Source organism: Falco rusticolus, chromosome 20, assembly GCF_015220075.1.
Source record: "Falco rusticolus isolate bFalRus1 chromosome 20, bFalRus1.pri, whole genome shotgun sequence".
NCBI classification, from domain to species: domain Eukaryota; kingdom Metazoa; phylum Chordata; class Aves; order Falconiformes; family Falconidae; genus Falco; species Falco rusticolus.
In genome coordinates, this window is record NC_051206.1 from 140,921 (window position 1) to 158,516 (window position 17,596).

Genomic DNA, 17,596 nt, shown 5'->3' on the forward strand with positions numbered 1-17,596 from the left:
ATCCCCACATGCGCCATGTGGACCCCAGCCCCAAGATCCCCACAGGTCATCCCTGCACACACCCTGTCCCTGGGTTCCCCAGGATCCTTGCGTGTCCCCAGCAGACCCCTGTCCCTGAGGTCCCCACGTGCCCGGCCCCCTCCCCAAGACCCTGGGCCCACCCCTGAGGTCCTGTGTGCCCCAGAGGGACCCCAACCCCTGGTGCCCCCCCTCCTCCCCGGGCTCTGTAGGGTCCCGGTGGGCCACCGTTCCCCGCCCCCCTCCCCAATTTCCACAGGAACGGCCTCGAGTCGGCGCCGCCGCCAGCAGTTTCCCAGGCGACCCGCCTCCGTGACGTCACTTCCGACCTGCGGCCACGCGACTTCCGGCAGTGGCGGCGTTCGCGCCTTTCCCCCCCCCCATGGCGGGCCCGCGGTGCCGGCCTGGCGGCGTCCCCCGACCTGTGACCCCTGACCCCGTACGTGACCTGCGGCCGGGGGGGGTCCGGGGGGGCGCTGACACCGGGGGCGCTGGGTCTGCCCAGCTCGGGGGGCGCGGGGGGACTCTCCAGGCGGGGGGGGGCCGGGGGGGGCTGTCGCCTCCTGGGTGTCCCTGGCGGGGGGGTCTGAGGGGCCCTGGCGCGGGGCGGCCCCTTCGGCCTCCCCGGGAGTCATGGGGGGACCCTATAGGGCCCTGTTGGCTGCAGGGGGGTGTGGGGGGTCTGGAGCCGGCGTGTTCTTGGGGGGTGTGCTGTCCTCGAGGGGGTGCTGGTGACAGGAGGTGTTTTGGGGCCGGGTCGCTGTGTCCAGGAGGGGTCTTTGTGCCGGGGGTGTGTTTAGGGGGCGTCCTGGGATGGGCCCTGCTGCCAGGGTGTTCGGGGGCTGCGCAAGCCTCTTGGTGCCAGGGGGTGGTTGGGGGAGACATCCTGGGGTGGTCCGGTGGCCAGGGTGTGTTCTGGGGGGGCTTTAGGTGTCCTGTTGATGGGGGGTGATTTGAGGGGATTCCTAGGACTTTGTGACACTGGGATGAGTTTGGGGGTGCCCTGGTATTGGGGGGGGGGGGAAGAAAGGAGGGGGTGCAGTGTCTGGGGGGTGTGGGCCTAGACCTCGTCTGTGTCTTGAGGAGGGGGGTGATCAGTTTGGGGGTGTGGGGGCTGCTTCTAGGGAGGGATTTGTGGTGTCCCGGGGTGTCAGTGATGGCCAGGGGATGCCGAGCCTGGGGCCTTGTCACATGCTGACCTCAGTTTTCTGGGATCCTTAATTTGCCCGTTTGCTTTCCAGACCCACCATTAAAGCCCTCCCGTGCCCATCCCTGCTGCCCCAACCTGGCACCCACCATGTTTTCGGAACAGGCGGCCCCCACAGCACAGGGATTACTGGCCCCCCCCTCCACCGAGGCCTCCACCTTTGCCAGGGTGCCAGTCTCAGCGTACACCGACTGCTCCCAGCCCTTCCGTCTGGGCGAGCGCAGCTTCAGCCACCAGTATGCTCACATCTATGCCGTGCGCCTCATCAAGATGCGGCCCATCCTGGAGGAGCGGGCACGACAGAAATGGGGTGAGTTGGTTTGGGGAGTAGCCCCCCGACCTTGGGAAAAGAGGACAAAGCTGTGTGGCCGATGTGGCACCTGCTGGAAGCTCCTTGGTGATTTTTCAGCAGTTCCTAAGCTCATGCACACATTAGGTGTCTAATAACCAACCCATGGCTGTTTTTTTGGGGATGGTTTGTCTGCTAGACAGTGTCTCAACATTTCTAAAAGCACCTTTAGACATCAGCTGTGCAAGGAAAACACTTTTTTTGCTCACCAGGCCAGGACAAAGCTTCCACACTGCTATCATGAGCAAGCGTTATGCGTGAGGTTTCTGGAGGTGGGGGGCTGGCGAGCACCCTGGCCAGGAAGTGGGGTGCAGAGGTTGGTAGAAGCGTCAGTTGCTCCGGGGGGGCTGTTTCCTTGCCTGGCGGGGCTGCGTTGGTGGTTAGCGGCTGGGATCCTCATGCTAGAGTTTCCATCTGAAAGTGTAACGGCAGCACTGGATGAAGCAACTGCCTTGCTGCTGCCAGAGCACCATGGCTGAGCTTTCTGGCAGGCCTCGGCGCAGCGCATGGCTCCCCGAGCGTGGTAAAAGTCTGTTATTGAATTTCATTCTCTCAGGCCAGCCAAGCTTTCGGCTTTGCCCTTCTATGGAGGTTTTCGGGCCAGCCGCTTGTTTTTCTTTCTCTCCCCAGCCCTGTGGGCTGCTCAGAGCTGAGAGGAAGGAAAGCCTGCGCCAGGCTGTGCTGGTTCCGCAGTGGATGTCGTTCCTTGGCTGGCCTCCCTGCACTGTAACCCTGGATTTTGCTGATGGTGACGGGAACCAGAGGTTTTGTAAAGCCCCATTTCCCAGAGTCATGTGATGGGATGAGATTTCTGGGGTTTGTCTCACAGGGAGAAGTGCCTGCAGGCAAAATCTGGAGAGCGCAGCCCTCCACCCCCTAAACACACACACTTGGGGGGTTAGAGCCAAGAATAAGAAACTAAAACTGGATTGTTTTTTCTGACTCTGAGTGTTTGCATTCCTGGGATTGATAAACCCGTGTTTCCAGCTCCACTGAGGCCAGAGTGCCTGTGATCACAGCAGGGTGCCTTCCACCAGACAGGAGTCACATTCAGCAGCATGTGATTAGCAAAGGGAGATTTTGAGGGGGAAAATATCACCTCACTGCCTGCAGCCCGAAGGGATGAGCTGATGGAGGAGGTGGCGCAGCAATGGGCTTTGGCAGTGTTGTTCTGGGAGAGGAGCCCGGCAGTTCTTGCAGCGCCAGTGCAGCCCAGCAGCCAGTCCTCCTCCCTCCAAGGCCTGAGGCTCAGGATGGATGGGCTTCTTCACGGGCTGATTTAAAGGGAGAAATAAAGGCCCTACAGACATGTAAAGGATGGGGCTGAAGTGTTGCTAGGCCCTTGTGGGTGAGATGAGTAGTCTTGGGCTTAGCCTGAGGTGAGGGAGATGCATTTTTTGCTGTCTGCAAATGCTCCCCAGCCACAAGGGTGATAAAGCGCTGGGGCTGCAATGCTCTTTGCACCTCCTGAGGCACGTACTGTTTCCCCCAGCCTGTATGTTCCTGTGGATCCCTGGCTACAGCCCAGGGATCTGTTTGTGCCTTTCCAACAAAGGAAACCCTGCAGCAGCTTGTCTTTGTGCTGGGATCTTCTCACATGCCTGGTTGCAATGGGGGTCCCAGGCGCAGGATCTTGGGAACGGTGAATGATCTCTCCTGCCTGTCAGCTCTGAGTGGGATGTTTGGGTTGTCTCCGGGCTGAGGAGCAGGAACACCAGCCCCTCAAGCCCAAGGGCAAGAGTAGCGGCTCTGTGCCCAGGCAGGACAATCCCAGACCTGTGCACCCTCCCTTCCCAGGCAGAGCTGGACCTGTGGCCCAGCAGGATGCTGGCCTGGCTGGTAGCTGTGAGTCTCCTGGACCCCAGCATGACCCAGCATTCCCCCATCTTGATGCAGAGGAAATGCCTGCAGGCAGTGCTGGCGCTCTGGTTCTGCTCTGTTGGCCCCATCTGGCCTACACATGTGGATTTGGCTCTGCCTCGAGGAAAAGCAAGAGGCTTTGCAACATTCCCCCTCTGCCTCTTGCTGGCCTCAATGTTCAGGCCATTTCAGCTGGTCCCAGCCAGCCGTGAGCCTTGCCTGCCCTTGCAGCTGTCCCCAAGCTGAGCCCCGTTTCTCTCTGCAGGGAATGGCATAGTGCTGAGGAAGCTCTGCGAGCTGCAGGCAGGCGAGAAGTGCTGTGTGGTGGGGACGCTCTTCAAGGCGATGCAGCTGCAGCCCTCCATCCTGCAGGAGATCAGCGAGGAGGTAATGGTGGGAGCATGCCCTCCCATGGGGTGCCCCTCCTCCTCCGCACAGCTCTGGGGGATGTGCCAACACTTATCAGGGCCTTGGCCAGCTTCCCATTGCTTCCCTTGTGCTCGCTGTGGCTGAGCAAGTGGGAACTGCCAGGGCTTCGACCTGGGGAGCTGGTGTATAATCTCTGTGCCTACCTCGTCCTGAGACGCCACCACTCTTTGTGTCAGCCTGCATCTTGTGTATGCCTGCTTGGTGTTGCTTTTCCTGCCCTTGGAGGGTTTGGATCCAGTGGGGTTAGCAGAGTAAACCCCCTTTCCCTACTGCAGGGGAGGAGGGTGAGGGGGGCATCTAGGGAAGCTCTGCCATCCCTGTGCGGTGCCAGAGGCCCATCTGCTCCCAGCCGGCTCATGGGGAGCGTGTTGGGAAGTTTGGAGCCTGCCTATCGCGGCATGGGGTTAGCACCGCCAGGCAGGGTTCAAAGAAAGCGGAGCGCTTGCTTGGGCGGTGATTGCAAACATGTTTCCCGAGGCGAGCCAAAGCGCTGTCTCCCGCCGCCTGGCTGAGCCGCTTCCTCCTTGGCCGGGAAGCAGCACGCATGTTTGCTTCGCCAGGGCGCTGTGGGGAAGTGTTAAACAAAACCAGCTCATCTGGGTGGCGTGCAGCTGGCGAGCAGTGCCGAGAGCTGCTGGAGCCTCCAAAGCGCCGCCTTCAAAGCGGGAGTGGGGGCGTTGGCCTGGCCAGCAGTGGGGGGCCGCGCCAGCAGCTCCTGTGAGTCACTCGCCCACCCTCTGGTTTCCACGAGCAGGGTTTGGCTGGGGTTGGGAAGGGCCCTTTAGAGCAGCTTGTCCTCGCTGAGGCCATCACAGCATGCCCTGTCCCACCTGCAGCACAACCTGGTACCTCCACCAGCCCTGCCCAAGTACATCCATCCCACTGACGAGCTCATCCTCGAGGATGAGCTGCAGCGGATCAAGCTGGAAGGAGCCGTCGAGGTGCAGAGGCTGGTGACAGGTAGGGGATGATGGCTCCTTGGTGGGAGCCCCGTCACGGGGCAGGCCCAGGGACTGACCACCCACTCTCTGCCATAGGGACCATCTTTGCTGTGTATGGCTCCGAGCAGGACGACGGCAAGTTCCTAGTGGAGGATCACTGCTTCGCCGACCTGCCCCAGCCACTGCGCTGGAAAGGCCCCAGCTCAGACCGGTGAGTCTCCTGCCGTGACAGGAGCGGGGCTGGCACCGTGTCCCCCGCCGTATCCCCGCGCCCTGGGAACTGTGTGCCCCACGTGCCCATCGAAGTAGGTGCCTGGTGCCAGGAGAGGGCGTGAATAGGGGCTCATTCCCCCCACCCCTGGCTCTCTGAAGCCCCTTGGTGTGGACAGCCCTGATGTTGCCACGTGGGCAGGGAGCACGGCATGCTGCCCGAGCCTCTCCGTCTAGGTTTGTCCTGCTGGTGTCGGGGCTGGGGCTGGGCAGCGGGAGTGGCGAGTCCCTGCTGAGCACGCAGCTGCTGGTGGACGTGGTGACGGGGCAGCTGGGCGCCGAGGGTGAGCAGAGCTGTGCCGCACAGATCTCCCGCGTCATCCTGGCAGGGAACCTGCTGAGCCAAAACACGCAGAGCCGGGACACCATCAACAAGGTACGGCGGGGAAGGGGTCTTCAACCTCAGCAATGCTCTCTGGGGCCTAGGCTGGCACCAGGGGTCCCGCTGAGGTGGAGAGAGAGGGACTGAGGGGAGCACAGGGTTGTTCCCTCACTGTCTCCCTGCTGACCCAGGCGAAGTACTTGACCAAGAAGACCCAGGCGGCAAGTGTGGAGGCTGTGAAGATGCTGGATGAGATCCTGCTGCAGCTTTGCGTGAGTGCTTGGAGCAGGAAAGGGTTGGCTGGGGCATTGAGTACCCTCTGGGAGAGGGAGCCTGGCTCCCAAGCCACAGAAGCAACACTGCCAGCAACCCAGGGTGTGGGGTAGTAAATACCCCAGCCCCAGCTTCCCTTCGAGCACCACACATGGTGCCATGCGGGCGCGCGGTGGGAAGGGGAGGCAGCACACAGCTCAGCTTCACATCCCTCTCCCAGCATCTGGTCTCTGTGGTGAAGCCAAGTGGGGCTTCCTATGGGGAAGTGGCAGGAGCCAAACCAGGCAGAGCTGGCAGCAGGTTCCAGCCAGGGCTTTGCTTTGAGCCCCTTCGAAGGAGGGTCGTTTGGTCATCCCCGTTAATCCCCGCTCTGCCTGCAGACCTCTGTGCCTGTGGATGTGATGCCCGGCGAGTTTGACCCCACCAACTATACGCTGCCCCAGCAGCCACTGCATCACTGCATGCTGCCCCTTGCCAGCGCCTACTCCACGCTCCGGCTGGTCACCAACCCCTACCAGGCTGATGTGGACGGTGTCAGGTAGAAAAGCCTGGTGCGCCACCAGCTCTGTGACAGCTGCTGGTGGCGTGGGACCACGGGGCAAGTCACGGTTAGGACAGCCATCTGAATCTCCCCTTCCTTCCCCCAAAATATTACAGGTTTTTGGGGACATCAGGACAAAATGTCAGCGACATCTTCAAATACAGCAGCATGGATGACTACCTAGAGATCCTGGAGTGGACGCTGCGGGCGGGACACATCAGCCCCACAGCCCCAGACACCCTGGGTAAGGCAAGGGCTGGGTGGCTGCTGAGGCTGGGGAGATGTTTGCCCTCCGAAGGGGTGCAGGTTCCCCTCCTAATTTCCATCCCTCCCAGGCTGCTACCCCTTCTACAAATCCGACCCTTTCATCCTCACTGAGTGCCCTCACGTCTACTTCTGTGGCAACGCTCCCCACTTCCAGTCCAAGCTGCTCAAAGGTGAGTCCCACGGCCTGCAGCACCCCCCCATCCTCGCTTGGGCCTGGGACCCCACACCGGGGTGCTGACCCGGGGCTTATCTCCCTGACACCCGCCTGTCTTTGCAGGGGAGGATGGGCAGCAGGTCCTGCTGGTGACAGTGCCTGCCTTCAGCACCACGCAGACCGCCTGCCTCGTCAACCTGTGCAACCTCAGCTGCCAGCCCATCAGCTTCTCCGGCTTCGGGGCCGAGGACGATGATGGGGACATGGAGGTTGGGCACTGACTGAGCAGGCAGGGCATGGACTCGGTAAACCTCTGGCCCTTCAGAGGGTCCTGGCGCCCACCGCCTTTGTGTTATTCCCATCTGTCCTGGGAGGGCTGGCCTGTGGCTGCCGGGGGCACAGGAGAGAAGAGAAGCTCGTACCAATATAACTCGATTTATTTGTGTAACAGAAAATTGTGTGGAGGGGACAAGGGGCTGTGCCTGCCTCCGTGCGGGCCCTGCCCTGGAGAACGGAACCACCCCTGCCGACCCTGCTGTGCTGGGAGGTGGGGACGGGGCGAGGGCTGGGGCTGGCCTCACCCTCTCCCTTGCCAGGCAAGGGCTGGCACTGCCCAGCCCCGAGGGACAGGGCAGCGTGTCCTTTCCTGCCTGGCTCTGGAGCCCAGCAAGAGAGACGCTCCGCGGCTGCCCAGCGTTTGGGGCAAGCATCGGGGTGGCGTGCCCTGCAGTCCTAGGAAGCAGCGTGAGTGGAGGAGCTGGAGCCCACCCAGAGCAGGCTGCCCGGGGCTCGAGGAAGACTTTAGAAGCAGATGCCAGAGCCTGTGGCAGGTGAAACCAAACGGGCTGTGAGCATCCAGCCTTGGCTTCAGGCAGGAGCAAGAGGATGAGCACCTCCTAGTCACCAAAGTTCACGGTGTAGGTCTCGGCCGTGGTGAAGGGCTGCGCCGTCCCTGTGCCCAGCTCCCAGGCCTCTGTCTCTGTCACCAGCTCGGTGACCACCTCTGTTTCGGTTTCCATCTCCCAGGTGCCAGCTGTGGGTGGCTCCTGGCTCCAGGGCGTGTAGGCAGTGCTGCTGAGGGGGAAGGGCAGGGTCGTGGTGGGTGGTGGAGCCGTGGGACCGCTGGCAGCTGTGGTGGCATTGAGGCGCCGCAGCCTCATCTGCTGCCGGAGCCTCATGTGGTGCCGGAGGCGCATACGCAGGCGCATGCGTTCACGGGGCGTCATGGGGCGGCCAGGTACGATGCGGCGGATGGGCCGGTTGCCATTCATGGCCATGATCTCCCGGATGCGTTTCCAGTTGGAACGGGACAGGACAAAGTTGCACTGGGTAGCTCCGATGTCGTAGAAGACGCTGCAGGTCTTGACACTGGGGTTGTAGCCCTCGGCCCGAGCCACAACGCGATACTCACCCGGGTTCAGGATGCGCCAGTAGTCCCCGCCGCTGGCTGCGGACAGCAAGGGGGGGCAGTGGGGTGATGGAGGCAGCACGGTGCTGCCAGCACCCTGCCCAGCACGCTGCCTGGCACCCTACCTGTCTTGATGTTGTGGTTGATGCCCCCCACGACGATGGTGGCATTGGCGATGGGTTCTCCCTGCTGGTCCGTCACCAAGCCCTTGATGCCCCGATGGACCTACACGAGGAAAGGTGACGGGAGGAGCTGAGTGGGGCAGGCAGGGCAGCTGCCGCTTCCCTGCCCCGCTCGTCCCCGCACACACCTGCTCCATAAAGGTGAGCAGCGACTCCTTGTTGTTCTCCCATTCCTGCTGCAGCTCACTCTCGTGGGGGAACTTGTCACAGCCCAGGTAGATGGAGAGCTCCAGGCAGTTGGTGTGTAGGTAGCTGAAGTCATTCATGCCTGCAGGAAAAACAGCTTAAGTGCCCACCCAGCTGGTTGCTCACGCCTTCATGTGGCAGGAGCATGGGGCAGGCAAGCCGACGCTGTACGGCGTGCTCCCCCCACTTACTGCCAGCCCGGGGGTGCCACTTGGCACCCTGCACAATGCCCATGGCATTGGTCATGTCCTGTGTATGGCAGCCCCCGCGGAAGGTCTCGGTCATGGTGAGGTGGGCCGAGGCGTAGGAGATGGCGAGCCAGCGGAAGATGGCGTGGTCAGGTGTCTCCTGCAGCTCGGGGTTGTCGTCCTCATAGTCATCCGGAGAGCGAGGGGCGGCCGCTGGTGTCTCGCTGAGGGGCCGGGCCGTGTCGAAGGGGTAGGACACCAGCTTCTCCCCGCCCTGCAGGTTGGCTCCCAGCACGAAGGGGTTCTTGTCCATCCATGCCATGACAGCCCGTGTCTCCACAGCCACCTGCCAATGCGGGCACAGCAGAGTGAGACAGCACCTCCCCAGCACCGCCTCAGCACCGTGCCCTGTGCCGTGGCTCACCGTGGCATCCTCGGCCAGGTAGTGCTCTGGGATGGGGATGTGATGGTTGGGGAACTTGTGGGGCACCAGCTTCCTCTCCTCGGCCGCCCACAGTGCTGAAGCCAAGTCGGGGAAGTTCTCAAAGAGATCGTAGCCCTCCTCCGTCCAGTGGCCCAGCGCCCAGTTGCCCAGCTCGGAGCCCTGTGGGCAGCCCGGGCAGCGGTGAGCTGGGGGGCTGCATCCCCCCGTGCCGCTGTCCCATCCCCTGTCCCACCATCCCCTTACCGCCTCGTGGGCCAGCTCATAGCCGTCGGGGTTGAGGGAAGGCACGAGGTGGATGCGGGTTTCGGTCACCAAGCTCCGCACGCGGGGGTTGCCGTCATGGTACTCCTTGCACAGGAACTGCATCAGCAGGAGCAGCAGCTCCCGGCCCAGCACCTCGTTCCCGTGCAGCCCCGCCGTGTACCTGAACTCGGGCTCACCTGTGGGCAGGGCGCGGGCAGGGTCGGCGTGCTGCCCCCACCCCCGCCTGCACCAGGGGCATGCCGCCTGCTCCCCACACACCTCCCATCCTCACCCGTCTCGTGTTCACCCGGGTTGTCGGAGATCTCCATGGCGTAGATCTTCAGCCCCCGTGAGCTCTTGCCGATGTTGTAGATGCGGGTGATGGTGGGACACTCCTCGTTCACCACCTTCATTAGCTGGGGGGGCAGGTGATGGGGGGCAGTGCTCAGGGGGCTGAGCCCACCCCCTATGGAGGTGTCCACCCCACGGAGGTGCCTGCCCCACAGAGGTGCCTGCCCCACAGGGGTGCTCACCTGCCTCATGTCCTTGTAGGTGTGGTGGCGGAAGTCCAGGTTGTCCGTGGAGGTCACCTCATTCTGTTGGGTGTAGTAGCTGCTGATGGCTGTGGAGGGGACAGGGACATGGTGTGGCAGGTGTAGAGAGATGCCACCGCCCCGCAACCACCCCCCCAGCCACTGCTTTGGGGTGGCTCTTACTGGAGAGGGGGCAGCCCAGGACCTCAAGGCGCAGACAGAGGCTGCCGTTCCACGTCTGGGGGTAGATGCGGATATAACGGGCCACCATCGGGTCGGGGAACTCGGTCAGCACTGGTGTGTCCTTGTCCACGTTGCCGTAAAACATCTGCCGAGGGGGGCGAGATGTAGCCAGGGTGGGAGGAGGGTCCCTACCATCCCCACCCCCCTCAACCAGCCCGTGTTGGTGTCCTGTACGTACCATCTCCTCGTAGCCGTTGGTGTACATCACCCAGTTCTGGCTGTCGTTGCTGAAGCCCACATAGAAGCTGGTGACAAAGTCCTCGCTGCAGAAGGAAGGGGACAGGTTGGGAGGGGGGATCCTGAGCCACTGCCCCACCCCCTGTCCCCGGGTCCGGCCCCAGCCCCATACTGGATCTGGGAGTCGCGGCCCTGGGTGATGACGCCAGTGAACTTGGTGGTGCGGCGGGTGTCCACCTCGATCCAGTGCGCCCGGCTGTCGTCCTCGGCACACCAAGCCCCGTCAAAGAAATCGTCCTCGTTGGTGCCTGCCTGGGGTGGGGGCAGCGAGGCGGAGGTGGGTGGGGGGGTCCGCTGGCACAGGGGGCGAGCACAAGTTGGGTGACCCTCACCTGCATGTTGAGGCGCCCGCGTTGTGCGCCCAGCCCATGGCGCAGCATGGAGGAGGCCAGGATCTGGTCATCCTCGATGCGGTGGGACTCCAGCCCGATGGGGGGACATCCTGGGGACAGTGGAGGTGGGGGGGAAGGCAGTGGGCATCCCCCGCAGTGGGGTGCCTGCTTCCCCCCCAGGAACGGGGACACTCACTTGTCTTCTCCTCCGGAGGGGCCCATTCATCTTCATCCGGCTCCCACTTCTTCCCCCCTGTTTTTTTGGGTTTTCCTGGAAAAGAGGCGTGGTGAGGGGAGACAGAGCCCAGGGGGCCGGGGGTGAGGGGACAGGTCGCTGGCACCCACCTTTGCGGTCCCGGCCCTTCTCCTCCACCCAAGGGTCTTCCTCCTCCTCCTTGCTGCTGCCACCTTTCTTCGGCTTCCCTGTTGGGGACGTGCCAACTATCCTGGGGACGTGCCAGATGCCCCAGGGAAGTGCCACCCACCCCAAGGACATGTCACCCACCCCCAAGGATGTGCCAACCACCACAGGGATGTGCCACCCACCCCAGGGACATGTCACCCACCCCCAAGGATGTGCCAACCACCACAGGGATGTGCCACCCACCCCAGGGACATGCCAACCGCACTGTGGATGTGACAACCATCCCAGGGACATGCCACCCACCCGAGGGACATGTCACCTACCCCAGGGACATGCCACTGACCCTAGGGATGTGCCACCCAACTCAGAGACATGCCAGCCACCCTGTGGATGTGCCACTGACTCTAGGGATGTGCTGCCCCCAGCTGGGATGTGCCACCCGGCATGAGGACATGCCACCCACCCCAGCACCCATCCCCTGCCCATCTCTCACAGGGTTTGTGTTTCTCCTTGTCCGTCTCCATCTCGTCCTCTTTGTCTGGGTGTTTCCTGGGCTTCGGCGGGGGGGGTAGCCCGTATGCCACTGCAGGGTGCAAATGGCGAGGGGGGCTGGGACACCCCTTTAGGGCCAGGGGGGCGGGGGTGGATGCCACTGGTTGGAGGCCAGCAGGGCACAGGGAGGGAGATCGCTACCCATGGGGCCAGGCAGAGCTCCCCAGGGATGGGGGTCCTGGGATGCCCCAGGCTCCCCCCCAGCTCAGCACTCACGGTCGTCATAGTCAGGTTGCTCAAAGCCCTCCCCGTAGTCCCCTTCGGTCACCAGGACGGGCGGTGGGGGTGGCGGCGGGGGTGGCTCCTCTGGCTTCACTGGGAAGGGTGAAAGGGGCCATGCTGGGGATGGTGGGGGGAGTGGGTGTACCCTGTGGGGTTCCCCATGCTTCTGTGGAATCCCTGTGTCCCTAGGGGTTCTGCATGGCCCCGCAGGACCCCTCTATATCCCCACGGGGTCCCCGTGCCCCCAAGAGATCCCCCCACCCCTGTGGGGTACCCTGCACCCCTTACGCAGTCCCTGTGCCCACCCCAGCTCCAGGCTGCCCCAAAATGATGCTCCCCAAGGCTGAGGCTTGTCCCCCCAACTCCACCCCTAGTGGTGCCAGCCCCCCTTGGTCCCCCCATCCCCCCACTTACGTGGCTCCTCGGGCTGGGGCCAGACTCTTTCTGTTTTCTTCCTGCTGGGGGGCTTGCGGGGTTTCTGCTGCCGGCGGATGTACTCGACTGGGGACAGAACAGGGGGTGGCACTGGCTTTGGGGGTGCAAGGTGGTGGTGGGGGGTGACGGATGCACCCTCCGTCCCTCCCAGCAGGCCAGGGGACCCTGGAGGACCCCCCCCCCCCCCGCACCCCAGCACCGTACAGTCCTCGTAGTCCTCCCGCTCCAGCTGCTCGTTGTAGTCCAGGGTCGGTGGCTCCTGCTCCTCAGGGACCTCTGCAGGGAGGGGGCACGTGGGGAAGGGGCACAGGGGGTCACACTGAGGTGCAGGGGGTGGCCCCGGGGTGCAGGGAGGTGGCCCTGCAGTTCAGGGAGGTGGCACTGGGTTGCGATGGGTCGGCACCTGGAAATAGGGAGGTGGCCCCAAGGTGCAGGGAGGTGACACTGGGACTCAGGGAGGTGGCCCCAAGGTGCAGGGAGGTGACACTGGGACTCAGGGAGGTGGCCTTGGGGTGGAGGGAGGTGGCCCTGGGGTAGAGGAAAGTGGCTCTGGGATGCAGGGAGGTGGCTCTGGGGTGCAGGGAGGTGACATCGGGGTGCAGGGAGGTGACATCGGGTTGCAGGGAGGTGGCACCAGGGAGCAGGGAGGTGGCACCAGGGAGCAGGGAGGTGGCCCCAAGACACCGAGAGGTGGCCCTGGGGACTCACCAGGCTTGGGCTCGGGGTGCCAGTCCTCCCGGCCCGGCTCCCAGGGCTCACTCGGCAGCTCCTCCAGCTCCCCTGGGAACAGGGACAGACTGAGGGGCTGGTGGTGCCCCCCCTGCCCCCCAGCCTGGCCCCTGGCAGCTCCACACAGGAAAGAAAATCCCATCGGGGAGGAAGGCTGGTGGGGGTGTGGGGGGGACCCCAGCGGGACAAAGCCCAGCCAGCCGCCGGGGGCCACCAGGGAGGCAAGCGGGACATGGGGTGACCCCGTGGTGTGCCAAGAACCCCCACCCCAGCCCGGCTGGTGACAAAATGGGGGTCCCCAAGACTCACCTCGGCCACCTCCATCCTCCTCCTCCCCTTCCTCGTAGGGCGAAGGCTGCTCCGGGAACTGGCGCGTAACCACATCGCCCTTGCCCCGTGGGGGCTGTGGGGTGGGGGGGGGCTCAGCAGGGGTGGTCAGTGGCTCCGGTGGCTTCTTGCTGGAGGGCTTTTTGGTGGCCTTGGGTGGCTTCTCCTTGGGCTTTTTGGAGCCTTTTGGGGGTTTTTCGGAGCCTTTCGGGGGCTTCTCCTTGGACTTCTTGGGGGGTTTGTCCTTGCCCGAGTCCTTGTCCTTCTCCTTCTTGGAGCCCCGGGGTCTCTCCTTGGGCTTCTTGGTGGGTTTGGGGTTTTTTTCCTTCTTCCCCTTCTTGGGTTTCTCGGGCTCCAGCAGCGGCCGCGGGGAGCCTGGGGGGGAGGGGGGCGCCGCCCCGCCGCGGGGTGAGGGGCGGCCGGGCCGGGCTGGTTGGGGCCCCGCGGGACCCCGGCAGTGCCCGGGGCCGGGGCAGCCCCGACCCGCCGTGCCGGTGCTGCTCGCTCACCGGTGCCGATGCCGGTGCCGGTGCCGGTGCCGGTGCCGGTGCCGGTGCCGATGCTCAGGTCGGTGCCGAAGGCCGAGTCGGTGCCATCCGCGTCCCCGTCCCCGTCGCCGTCGCCGTCCCCGCCGAGCTGGCCGGGCCCGAGGAAGCCCCTCAGGAACGCCTCGATCTCGGCGTCGGTGAGCGCGGGCGGCGCGGCGGGGCCCGGGGCGGCCCCGGGCGGCAGCAGCGGCAGCAGCGCGGCCGCCAGCAGGAGGCAGGAGCGGGGCGGCCCCGCCAGCCCCATCGCCGCGTCCGCCACACCGGCCCCGGCCCCGGCCCCGGCCCCGAACAGCCGGGGCGGGCGGGCTGGGGGCGGGCGCAGCAGCCGGGGGCGGCACCGAGCTGCGGCGGCTCCGCACGGGACCCGCTCGGCACCGGCACCGGCACTGCACGGCACTGCACGGGACCCGTTCGGCACCAACACTGGCACTGCACGGCACTGGCACCGGCACCGGCACTGCATGGGTCTGGCACCGGCACTGCGCAGCACTGCGTGGGACTGGCACTGCACGGCTCCAGCATGGGACCTGCTGGACCCCGGCACCGGCACTGCACAGGAGTGGCATTGCACTGGCACTGGGACTGCACTGGGACGCCGCACTGTCACCAGCACTGCATGGGGAGCCCACACTGCAGTGGCACTGCACAGCACTGGCACTGCCTAGGGCCCCACGCTGGCTTGGGCCCACTGCTGCACTGGTGCTGCATGGGATCTGGATTACAGGGCACTGGCACCGTGCAGGGACCAGCACTGTGCCAGCACCAGCACTCACTGGCGTTGGCACAGCACTGGCACCGTGCACAGCATCAGCACTGTGTGAGCACCAATGCTGGCACCACATGTGGTGAACCGCCCTGGCACCGGCACCATGCTGGTACAGGCGCTGGCACTGCAGCCTTGTATGTGCACACATGCACACACGCTGCCCTGGCACTGCAGCGTTGCACACGTACAGCACTGCGCAGATACACTGCCTACACAACACTGCATGCACCACACATGGGAACCCCACAGCACACTGTCACACCACACACGCACTGCACACGGGACATGCACTGCATGCACTGCATGTGAGAACCTGCACATGGGACACGCAGTGTGACACACTGCACATGAGAACCTGCACGTGGGACACGCACTGCACACAAGACACACACTGCACACGAGTCCCTGCACACGTGTGGGAGGCTGCCCACGGGCTCCCTGCACATGCACTACACACGGAGCATGCAGGATGCCCTGTGTGTCAGAGGTACCACGCACGTGAACCACGCACCCACTGCACGTGGGATGCAGCACACGGCACAGCATGCACATTGCACACGCGCTGCACACACGTGCCCCCCCCCAGCTCCCCGGGGCTGGGGGGCAGGAAGGGGTGCGCACCCCTCAGCGTGCCACCCAAAGCACTGAGGGGGTGCAGCAGCTGCCCCCCACCGCCCCGGCCCAGCAGGCTCCCTGGGCTGCGTGGAGGCCGGTGGGGCCACGTGGCGGGCTCAGGCCGCCCACACTCGTCACACACGTGCCCCCCCCCAGCTGTGAGTCACTTCCCAGCAATGCTGTGGCTGGGGCCTGTGGGGAGATGGGGGGGGGGGGGGGGGGGGGAGGTCCCAGCCATGTGCCTCTCAGTGCCTCTCAGTGAGCCTCTGCTGCAGCCCACCCCCTGTGTGCTCCACCCATGCAGCCCCCAGTAGTGCCCCCCACTTCCAGCTCCACTCCCAGCACAGTGCCCGGATCCTGTACGACTCCCCCAGTACAGCTCCCCCCATCATCAACTGTCACCAGGAAAGGTCCCCACATGCGGCAGGCGCATGGGGGGGTCCCCCCACCGTGCACCCCGAGCCACGCGAGGGTACACACTACGGACAACAATAAGACATTTTCATATTCAGAAGGCATCGCCTATTAATTGTCACTTGCGCACGGGACCGGTGACACGTTTCTCACCCAGCACCCCCGGGCAGCACCGCTGGAGGTTTGTAGCACCCCGTGTGCCCCTCGGTGGGTTTGCCCTCTCTGGGGGGCTCCTGGGGTCGGAGGGTGCCATCCCCACCAGTTCTGTTTCCCCCGGGTTTGCCGAGCCCACCCTCCCGGGCAGCTCCGCTCGCCGTGGGGAGCCTCCTCCAGGGTCGCTCTTGTGGACAAAGGATTTATCAGCGCTCCTCGAAGCTCGACAAAGCAGGATACACAAAAATAAATCTTGAATTAACCATTAACAGCTAGCTCGTTTCAATTGTCTCAAACTTCTAGCAATACATTTTGTTTTATTAAACATTTGATGTCGTTTCCCCTCTTTGAGGCTACGGGATTTGGCAATTCGGGACACCCCTTGTACCCCACCCCCACCCCCCGAACCACCCCCCCCGCTCAGCCCTGCCTGAACTCCCGAACTACCGACCCCTGATTCAGCGCTAAACTCTGCTTTACTGTTCAGCCGTACATTAAACAAACCTGTGCACAACATCTAGATTAAGCTGACCCTCTAGAGTCATCAAAACTGATGAACGAAGGGACTTCTAATTAAGGGGGGCGGCCTTGGGGATGCTGAGAGACACCTCGTCAGCCGGGTTGTGCAGCGAGGAGCCCCCAGCACCGGCCGCGGGAGGAGACAGGCTGCTGGGGGCGCAGCCCACCCGGAGCTGCCTGAAAGCGGGACCAAGGTAACGGGGGAGGGGGATGGCGCCCTCCGACCCCAGGAGCCCCCCAGAGCAGGCAAACCGGCCGGGGGGCACACGGGGTGGTACAACCCTCCAGCGGTGCTGTCTGGGGGCGCCGCTGGTTTGTGTGAGGCGAGAAATGTGTCACTGCCTGCGTGAGTGACAATTAATACGCGATGCCTTCTGAATATGCAAATGTCTTATTGTCCGTAGCATGTACCCCCGAGTGGCTCGGGGTGCGCGGTGGGGGGACCCCTCCATGCCCCACACCGCAATGGCCTGTTGCCCCCGTGCTGGGCTGCCCCCGCTGTGGGAGCTTTCCTGGTGACAGTTTTCTGTAACAGAATTGAGTGCCCCAGGTGGGACCTGCTTTCTGGGATCTCCATGGGTCGGAGGAGCCGTGAGGACCCCAAGCACACACCGGAGTATTTTCATCCAGTTGAAGCCAAACACCAAACCAGTAAGGCAAAAGCAGTACCCAATTAAACTAGAAGTCATTAGACTAGAGCCATTAATGGAACAATTCATAAATTTGGGGTTACTAAGGGAATGCCAATCAGAATATAACTCCAGTATTGCCAGTCAGGAAGCCAAATTCAGAAGAATCTAGAATGGTCTAAGATACAAGAGCTATAAATCAGATTGTGCAAGATGTCCACCCAGGGGCAGCAAACCCGTACCCCCTCCTGACCACCCTGAAGGGGACAGATAAATGATTTTCTAGGTTAGAATTAAAAGTTGTGATCTTTTGCCTTCCACTCAACGCTGTGAGTCAAGAATTGTTTGCTTTGGAATGGGAAAGCCCTGAGACTGGTAGAAAAACCCACGTGTGCTGGACTGTATTGCCACAAGGATTTAAAGATAGTCCTACAATCTTTGGAAATCAATTGGCCAAAGATCTGGAAAGCTGGCAAAAGGTGTATGAAAATGTCACCGTGCTGCACTGTGTAGATGACATACTGCTAGCAACCAGCTATATGGAAGATTCTATACCATTGATGACAGATCTCCTAAACTTTTGGGGGCTAGGGGGGTACCAAGTATCCCGGAAAAAGGCACCGCTCACCCACGAAGTAACGTGTTGGGGATTTACAGTTTCCCAAGGGCCAGCGGAGTCTCGGAATCAAAGAGCT

General features: G+C 63.2%; 2 protein-coding genes and 1 long non-coding RNA gene across 7 annotated transcripts; 2 read left to right on the plus strand and 1 right to left on the minus strand.

Moving 5' to 3' along the window:
• The first annotated feature begins 347 nt into the window (after positions 1-347).
• Positions 348-7,066, plus strand: POLD2 (DNA polymerase delta 2, accessory subunit). The gene is made up of 11 exons (XM_037371629.1): positions 348-457; positions 1,260-1,535; positions 3,700-3,821; positions 4,700-4,823; positions 4,901-5,015; positions 5,252-5,450; positions 5,588-5,668; positions 6,050-6,207; positions 6,327-6,454; positions 6,546-6,647; positions 6,755-7,066. The coding sequence occupies exons 2-11, from the start codon at positions 1,316-1,318 to the stop codon at positions 6,910-6,912; spliced, it is 1,407 nt and encodes a 468-aa protein (XP_037227526.1). The 5' UTR covers positions 348-457; positions 1,260-1,315; the 3' UTR covers positions 6,913-7,066.
• LOC119140372 lies at positions 1,544-2,516 on the plus strand. The gene is made up of 2 exons (XR_005101602.1): positions 1,544-2,097; positions 2,205-2,516. It is a non-coding gene; the product is annotated as an uncharacterized LOC119140372 (long non-coding RNA).
• AEBP1 (AE binding protein 1) lies at positions 7,051-14,049 on the minus strand. Of its 5 annotated transcripts, none has more exons than XM_037371615.1 (21): positions 13,797-14,049; positions 13,240-13,632; positions 12,910-12,981; positions 12,406-12,477; positions 12,181-12,267; positions 11,761-11,859; positions 11,486-11,575; positions 10,974-11,051; positions 10,825-10,899; positions 10,629-10,738; positions 10,409-10,548; positions 10,238-10,322; positions 10,000-10,144; positions 9,817-9,905; positions 9,576-9,699; positions 9,284-9,480; positions 9,020-9,199; positions 8,599-8,941; positions 8,350-8,489; positions 8,165-8,264; positions 7,051-8,078 (listed from the first exon to the last, which is right to left on the minus strand). In XM_037371615.1, exons 1-21 carry the CDS (start codon positions 14,047-14,049, stop codon positions 7,528-7,530), a joined length of 3,423 nt encoding a protein of 1,140 aa, XP_037227512.1. In that variant the 3' UTR covers positions 7,051-7,527. The 5 variants fall into 5 exon arrangements, with proteins under 5 accessions (XP_037227512.1, XP_037227510.1, XP_037227511.1 ...); XM_037371613.1 differs by having other exon boundaries at positions 11,761-11,883; XM_037371614.1 differs by having other exon boundaries at positions 13,791-14,049.
• Between the last annotated feature and the right edge of the window lie 3,547 nt (positions 14,050-17,596).

What these genes read in the sequence shown, in the direction of transcription:
- AEBP1 (XM_037371612.1), bottom strand. Translation starts at nt 14,049, where the DNA reads ATGGGGCTGGCGGGGCCGCCCCGCTCCTGCCTCCTGCTGGCGGCCGCG. An exon ending in TGCTCACCTTTATGGAGCAG is followed by an intron (nt 8,265 to 8,349) that starts GTGTGTGCGGGG and finishes TTCCTCGTGTAG; the next exon opens with GTCCATCGGGGCATCAAGGG. An exon ending in CAACCACAACATCAAGACAG is followed by an intron (nt 8,079 to 8,164) that starts GTAGGGTGCCAG and finishes TGCTGTCCGCAG; the next exon opens with CCAGCGGCGGGGACTACTGG.
- POLD2 (XM_037371629.1), top strand. Translation starts at nt 1,316, where the DNA reads ATGTTTTCGGAACAGGCGGCCCCCACAGCACAGGGATTACTGGCCCCC. An exon ending in AGATCCTGCTGCAGCTTTGC is followed by an intron (nt 5,669 to 6,049) that starts GTGAGTGCTTGG and finishes CTCTGCCTGCAG; the next exon opens with ACCTCTGTGCCTGTGGATGT. An exon ending in CACAGCCCCAGACACCCTGG is followed by an intron (nt 6,455 to 6,545) that starts GTAAGGCAAGGG and finishes CATCCCTCCCAG; the next exon opens with GCTGCTACCCCTTCTACAAA.